The 7,890-nt window shown below is 39.0% G+C and overlaps 1 gene segment (V, D, J or C); it reads left to right on the top strand.

Moving 5' to 3' along the window:
* Positions 1-379: 379 nt before the first annotated feature.
* The window catches only part of LOC122547683, a 17,773-nt gene continuing 10,262 nt past the window's right edge, over positions 380-7,890 (top strand). Inside the window, 2 exon segments of the C gene segment in view lie at positions 380-433; positions 4,687-4,698. Of these exon segments, the coding sequence occupies positions 414-433; positions 4,687-4,698 (32 nt within the window).

Here is a 7,890-nt window from a genome sequence, read left to right as displayed (position 1 = left end):
ATGATCAATACAAAAACCTATTCAGCCTCCATTGTTTGAAACTAGTCAGTGATTACTTCTACAAAACGTCTTAAGTTGCAGTGCAGTATTAGTTCTGTGGGGTTTGTTGCCAGTATCACTATTTAATTTGTAAAAGTGTTGGGTAATTATTGATACACCAGTTGGGGATTTTGAGAATCAGCTCATGTGTTACTCTGTGAAGTATAAAACAGTATTAAAATTTATCAAGAATTATCAGAATTCACTAGCGCAATTATGTGATGAAGATTTATCGTGACTTTATTTAGCCTGTGGTTCTGAAAATTTAAATTGATGGTAGATTTTTGATTTGTTTTATGCAGAGCCAGTTATTGTGCGACCGAGTCCAGAGGATGTAACACTGTGACGATCTTGATTACTGGGGCCAAGGGACCATGGTGACAGTGACTTCAGGTAAGACCCTTGGACTTTCTTAGTGACTTTTTAAAAACTTTCTATTGATGTGACTAATTTCTGAATTAACTGAAACTCAGATTCTGTGCTGAGTTTGGTTTGGTTCGGATTGATTTTTGTTCAGACTGATTATAGACTTCAGTTAAGACTCAGCAAATAGTTACAATGGTGATGATGGAGTCAGTTGTTCGGTGTATCTCTTTTTTGATCAGATAGGCATTCTGGGTGGCTGGGTTACTTGAAACACCTAATGTCTCTTAATCAGTCAGCTATAAATAATGTTTAATGTCAGTGATACCCTGACTGTGAGTTTTATTATCAATAACAAACGCTAAGAATTCAAAGATGTTCGAGATATTACCAAACATGATTAAAAAATGCTAAAATATCATTATTCATTTATTTAATATATGTTCTTACCATGACTCTATTTTCACATTTATTTTGATAATTTTGTTGATGACAAGCAGGTTAGAAACTGTCATAAAATTTTCTTGCGGTGCTATATTGCATTCTGTTGATTAGATTCTGAGTTTGTTTTACTTGATTCTGTTGAATTGATTTGATTGGATTTTGGCTTTGCTTTAGTTGATTCGATTGAACTGTGTTGATTAGATTCTGACTTTGTTTTTACTTGTTTTTGTTGAATTGTGTTGATTGGTTTTTGAAATTGTTTTATTTAATTCTGTTGCATTGAATTGGTTGGATTCTGATTATGTTTCATTCAAATCTGTTGTTTTAAGCTGATTGGATTCTTTTTTTTTCCTTGATTCTGTTGAATTGAGTTGATTGAATTCTTATTCAGTTTGTGAAATTGATCAGCATTTTCATGCTTTCTGTAACTGGTGTTTTCTTTCTGGTGAGGAGATTGTCTCTCTGGATACCTTTTCATTGCCAATATTTGTGAAATTCTTTTGTTTTTCATGAATCATTTCTGCATTTGTTAAACTTAGATGACACATTTTATCTGCTTGATTGAAAACGTTACATCCATTTGTAACGGTCTGAAAAACAACTTAAGGCAGACACCCGGAAGTGTGAGAAATGCAAAAAAAAAACGAGTTTTTAATGCATCGACTTTTTTTTAAAAAAAAAACTCAGTTCTAATTGTAAACTAACTGAATTTTGTTTTGAGTAGCCTCATTCAAAATAAAATTTGGGACTAAAATCTGAAACGACAGAATTGATCAGATTATGTAATTGATACTAATTTAAAATTATAATGTGGTAATATTTGTGCATTCAGTAATTTTGTTTTGTAATGAAATGATTAATCAATATATGCCTTCAACCGCTCTACTGTGTGCTGCACAGGATTGTCACGATCAAGAAGGGTGTGCAGGTTGGAAATAAGTTGAAATATTGCCAGAAACGTTACAGCTTTAAGTGTTAAGTCCCCCCACAAACATGTTTGCTGTTATGACTTGTTATTTCTATTCAAGTTAATCATTAGTTTGCTTGATTCTGAGCAGTTTTGTTAGACTTCAATTTGTTTTTTTTTGTGAGGTTACATCATGTTCTTGGTTCTGTTGAAACTGTTTGCAGAGCTAGTTCTGCTGCAAACACACCGTGTTGTGATCTGGTGATCGTTGATCTGTTGAGTAGGGACTGTCCTTGGGTAACATTAAATGTTTTATATTTGGGAAACCGTTTCTGGTTTCTACATTGTTTTTGCAATGTTAACACGATTGGTGACAGTGAACCCCTCCAGGTTCCTCATTCAATGCGATCAGCATGCGAGTTGAAATTTCATAAAGCCTATTATTAAGTGAAAGGCAAATCGCAAATGTTTTTGAAGAACAGGTCAGTTTCACTGCTTTGATCAGTTTCACATGTAACTTGAGTTAATTAATTGTTATGTCCCTGATTAAACTGGATTTGCAGGATAAAAATAAAACATTAACTGAATTATTTAATCTGCACAGTGCTTTAGGTGAAACCAATCTGTGAATTTTAAATAAATAGTTACATTTTACAACAAAATATCAACTGAAGAGTCATTCTTTAGGAAACAACTGCTATAGTAAATTATGTGACCAAGGCCAAATTTCGAATTACTTAAAATAATCCACCCATGAACTCGCAGGGCAGCATGGTAGCTCAGTGGTTGGCACTGCTGCCTCACAACGCCAGGGTCCCAAATTCGATTCCACCCTCGGGTGACTGCCTGTGTGGAGTTTACACATTCTCCCTGTGTCTGCGTGAGTTTCCTTCGGGCGCTCTGATTTCCTACCACAGTCCAAAAGTTGTGCAGGTCAGGTGATTGTGAAATTTAGCACAGCCATAGTGTTCAGTGATTTGAAGGTTAGGGTACATTAGTCGGAGTAAATATAAATTAGGGGGAATGGGTGTGGGTGGGCTACTTACTGTTCAGACGGTCAGTGTGGAATTGTTGGGCCAAATGGCCTGTTTCCATATTGTAGGAACCCTACTCTTAAAACCATGGGAGTACTTGCTGCAAACGCAGAGAATTCATTTTACATCGATGTGTTCAGACGGATGCAGAGTTCACAAATTTGCAGAAGACATGAACTGGAGGATAACAGAGCACATTGTTTATTCAGAGACTGAAAATAGAGTAATATTTATTTTAATAATATACTTGACCGATTTATTGCAATGTAGCGTTCAGAAGGAATCTGCTCACATTAGTTTAGTGTGACAATCATTTCGATTAGATTTCCTGCAGTATGTATCGGGCCATTTGGCCCAACAAGTCCACACCGACCCTCTGAAGAGGAACCCAGCCAGACCCATTCCCCTATCCTATATTTAGCCCTGACTAATGCACCTAACACGATGGACGATATAACATGAGCATGCACATCTTTGGATTGTGGGAGGAAATCCACACAGACACAGGGGACATTGTGTAAACTCCACATAGGCAGTCACCCGAGGCTGGAACCGTGCCTGGGTACCTGGATCTGTGAGGCAGCAGTGCCCACATTTACTGAGACAACCGCTAAAGCGGTCAACTCCAGACAGAAGCATGTTTTCAATTCATACCTTTTTAAACATTTTCGTTCATTAAAAGCAGTTTACAAGAAAATGACCTTGCCCTAATTCCTTCAACAGAAATGCTTTCCACACTGGAATGCAGTATTGACTTTATGCAGTGCATGCAAAATCTCCACTGTTCACGGACCGTTTTAAGAATATGTAAAAATAATTTAGAGAATTATCCATTTCCTCCGGATTTGTGCTTTAATTGGCGATATTTCCAACCTCATTAATTTTGTTAAATACAATGACTTATTAAGTTTATTAGCTCAGTGCTTATTTGTGTTCTTGTGAACACATTCTCGTTCACATTTATCCACTAGTTAGTTCCTCGGATGAATGTTCAATTACAGTGAATATATTTGACGTGAGGAATTGCGCAATGTATCCTCTAGGATTAAGTCTGTTGTACAGTTTGTTTCAGTGCTATCTCTGAGTAACTTGTCAACGGTCCTGACCATTTGTAAATTGTCCAGTTCGGATACCTGAATCTCAGACAGTTCAATTTCATCTCGCGCTTCAAAACCACTTTTAACTGCCAGAAATACAATATTCAATTTTTGCCTCAGAATTGAGAGCCCTCACAAAGTTGTTCCAATCAGAACAAACATTTCAGGAACAAAAGGCAGTTAGCAAGAGTTTTGAAATTGGTTGTTGGCAACAAGAGATATTTGATTGAGCGAGGTAGAGGGAAATATGCTGTATATTTTCTTTGTGCCTCAGTTATGCAGGACATGTTTCGTGGCACAATGTAGAATCAGAATTTTTTTGCATCTTATTATTTGAAAACCATTTATCAGCTTTTAATGTCACTGGCAAAGGTCATATTACACTTCAAAACATTTTAATCTTTTTCAAACTAAGTAGACCGTCTGGTGCATCAACATTCACAGGGGAAAAAGGAAGGGAGTTCTCGGGTGAAATCCAGTGACCGTGATTTGATGGCAATGCAATTCCTAGTTTTATTCCTCTGTAGTTCCCATAGAGTTTGAACAATTTGGAGCTGCTGTCAAAGTATTCTTGGATAAATGTTGAAATGTTACTTTCATTGTACAAACATTCTGGAACAATCCCTGGTTGTTGGAAGGTGTTAATAACTAACATGGTTTATGTACTGTCAAAAGAGGTGGGCTGTGTTCTCCGTGATAGTGCCGAGCTCATTGTGTTCATGTCTGTTGTGAAGCTGTAGTAGGGTCCCTGATTCTGTGGCAGGTGGCCTGTGTTCACTTACAACCTTTTAGAGAGATATGTAACACCATCTCTCTCTTATCAGGTTACTTCAGTGCAAGAAAGCAGATTGAAATGTTTGGGTGTTTGTTGGAGTTCCACTCACACAGGCCAGTGAAATCTATTCAATCGCTATCCTGACTTGTGTCTCTTAGATATTAAACAGAATTTTGGTGGTTAGCAGCTTTTTCAGAGCAATATTTGTTCACAAGCTTTTGGGCATCACTAGATGGGGTTAATGGAGTAAGTGCTCAAAGAAATCCCAGCTTTTGACTTGCTGTTCTAACAATATCATTTATAACTAATCCAGAATGAAACATTTTCAAAGCATATTTGATGAGATTGTGCTTAGGCAGTTTTACTTTTTATTAAACCAGTGCTGTAGCTGAATTTGATTGTTCAGTACGCTGGGAGTTCCGCTGAATCCAACACTTGCAGCAGATGGCAATAGCTTTTCAGTTGGTCTTCAATTGCTATCTCAGACTATCCAGTACCTCTGCTAAGAATTCTTTTTCCAACAGGAGTCAAGCCAACGTAATCACTGTTTATCTCAACAGGTTGAGCTCTTGTGCCAAAAAAATGAAAACAATTTGGTGAAGAGGGGGTCTCTGTGTGCGAAAGGGTAACATTGCCTTCTCTCCACAGGAGCTGCTAGACCTGCTGAGTTTCTTCAGAAATTTCTGTCTTTTATTTTGGTTTTCAAGCATTTAAAGTTTGTTGTTTCATTGAAAAACGTTCTGTTCGATTTCACACGTTCTTCAGAGAAAAGATGCATTTGAACAAATTGCGAATGTTCAGAGATATTAAATATCAGAGAATCATTGAATTTGAGTGCCCTGATCTCGAGCTGTAGTTTCACAAGAAACTATTATGAAGTAACAACACACTCCAGAGTGCAGTGGCTGCTGTAATTGGGTGGAAGTTATTTTGATCACTCAAATAGAGAATGTCAATGATCCCGTTCCAAATAATCAACAGAAGATTTTTTAAAGCATGTGTGAAACAATTAATTTGTTGAAATATTTTAATGAAAAAGTATTCATGGCCAGTGCTAGCTTAATGAATGACACAATGATAGGAAGGTAGGAGCAAGAGGAGGGCACTCAGCCCCTCGAACTGTTCCACCATTTACTTAGATCATGGAGCATCTGTGAGCTAAATCCACAGGTCGCCTTTTGGCTAAAACTCTTTAACACCTTTGATTAACAAGCAAAAACTATCCCAGATTTACTGATTCGACTGCCCATAACAAAGGGAGACACCATTTCTGAAAGACATTCCTGTGAGTACTGTGACACAATGAGGCTGGAATTAATTGCTCATGAAAGTAAACTTTAAATCTCTGACAATTTCCAATTGAAACATCCCAATCACCATATTTCATTAATTTAACACTATACTTCCCTGGAATAAAGAAAGATAATGTGTGATTGCCTTGCTAAAAATGAGGAGAAAGTGAGGACTGCAGATGCTGGAGAACAGAGCTGAAAATGTGTTGCTGGAAAAGCGTGGACTGGAGTGTACAAAGTTAAAAATCACACAACACGAGGTTATAGTCCAACAGGTTTAATTGGAAGCACACTAGCTTTCGGAGCGACGCTCCTTCATCAGGTGATAGTGGAGCGTCGCTCCGAAAGCTAGATTGCTTCCAATTAAATCTGTTGGACTATAACCTGGTGTTGTGTGATTTTTAAAAAAGGAAGCCATGTCATCTTGTGTCAACACAGAAGTGCCTCAAATAGTTTTCAATTCTTCCAGTGGTTGTTTGAGTCTCTAGACAGGTGTGGAAGTGTCCGACTTTTTATATCGCCTTGAGAAACCAGTTATCATCAGCCTATTTAAATTGCTGAAGTTTGTGTGGTATTAGCACATTCACAGCGCTGTTAGGAAGTGAGTCCCATGGCTGTGATTGAGGAAGAGGAAACGGGCAGGGAAATAGTTGAGAGTCAAGTTGAAGTCTGATTTGGAGGAGAACTTTACATGCATGCGCGCCCTTATCCTCAAGGATCAGAATTTTGGAACATGCTGCCGAAGGGACATGTCAAACTGGAAGCTGAAGAAGGCATCTCGGCCTCTCCAGAAGGCTATTCCATTCATGGGATCATCAGTAATCTTGCTGCTCACCAGTCTTCCCAACACACCGATAACATTGAACCTGATTGTTTACTGTTCAACAAAAGAATGGTGAATTCTTTTGGAATTCTCCACCACAGAAATTCATAGATTCAAGACGCATAGATTCTTGAAAGCGTTGTCTCAAGTAGCTAGTGCGTTGAAGGTGTTTGACACATGTACCTTCATTGGTCAGAACACTGAGTGCAGGAGTTAGGGCTTCATGTTGTAACTGTCCAAAACATTGGAATGAACTGCCAGAGGAAATGGTAAATGCTGAGATAGGTCCAATATTAAGAAGACATTTGAACAGCTCCAGGAACTGGATCTGTCTGGATGGATATGGGCCAAATGCAGGCAAGTGGAATTAGTTTAATTTGGAAACTCTGGTCAGCATGGATGAGCTGGACCAAAGGAACTGTTTCTGTGCTGTACGACTTTATGACTCACTGACTTTATGGTGGAGTACGCTCAAAGTTGGGAGGTGGTGAGCAAGTGAGGGGCTAGATTGGGCATGTAGGAGAGTTTGGGCTGGTAGGCTGTGAGGTGTTGGCTGGCTGCTGGGTAAGCTTGCATGCACTCTGTCTGGCAAGGTGGCATCAAGGCAAATGGTAATGGTCACAGGATAATTAGGTCGAATTGTGCTTGGTAGGTGAGGGGTAGTTTGAGCTGAGATGCAGTAGGTCTGTCTTTGCCAGTCAGGTTTATGGAGAGGTGGACAGGATGTCAGGCTGGTTAGTGTAGAGGCGGGCAGAGTGCCAGGATGTTTCGGGGGTGGAAGGTCACTGTAATGAAGTGACAGAGGGACGTGTTGTCAAAATTCAAAGCTCGGAGTCTGGCAAAATGGTAGGTTGTAAAGCACAGATGCGAAAGGAGCTAGGATGCAATGTGCACAGGTTCACTTGGGTCAGATGAGAGGTCAGTGATCAAGGGCTGAGGTCATGTCTTGGGTAGTGGGCTTTTGTCAGAGATTGTGAAAATGATGGTGCCAGGTCCAGTCAGGGCCAGATTCACCATGGGCCAGGTGCAGGGCGGCAGGAGTGTAAATGAGTGAAAGGGATTGAGATCATATGTCCATCTGAAATATAGAATATAGAACATTACGGTGCAGTACAG

The sequence above is a fragment of the Chiloscyllium plagiosum genome, unplaced genomic scaffold (assembly GCF_004010195.1).
Source record: "Chiloscyllium plagiosum isolate BGI_BamShark_2017 unplaced genomic scaffold, ASM401019v2 scaf_8028, whole genome shotgun sequence".
Lineage (NCBI taxonomy): Eukaryota > Metazoa > Chordata > Chondrichthyes > Orectolobiformes > Hemiscylliidae > Chiloscyllium > Chiloscyllium plagiosum.
Note: the sequence above shows the minus strand (reverse complement) of the source record. Positions and strands in the feature narration are given on the sequence as shown.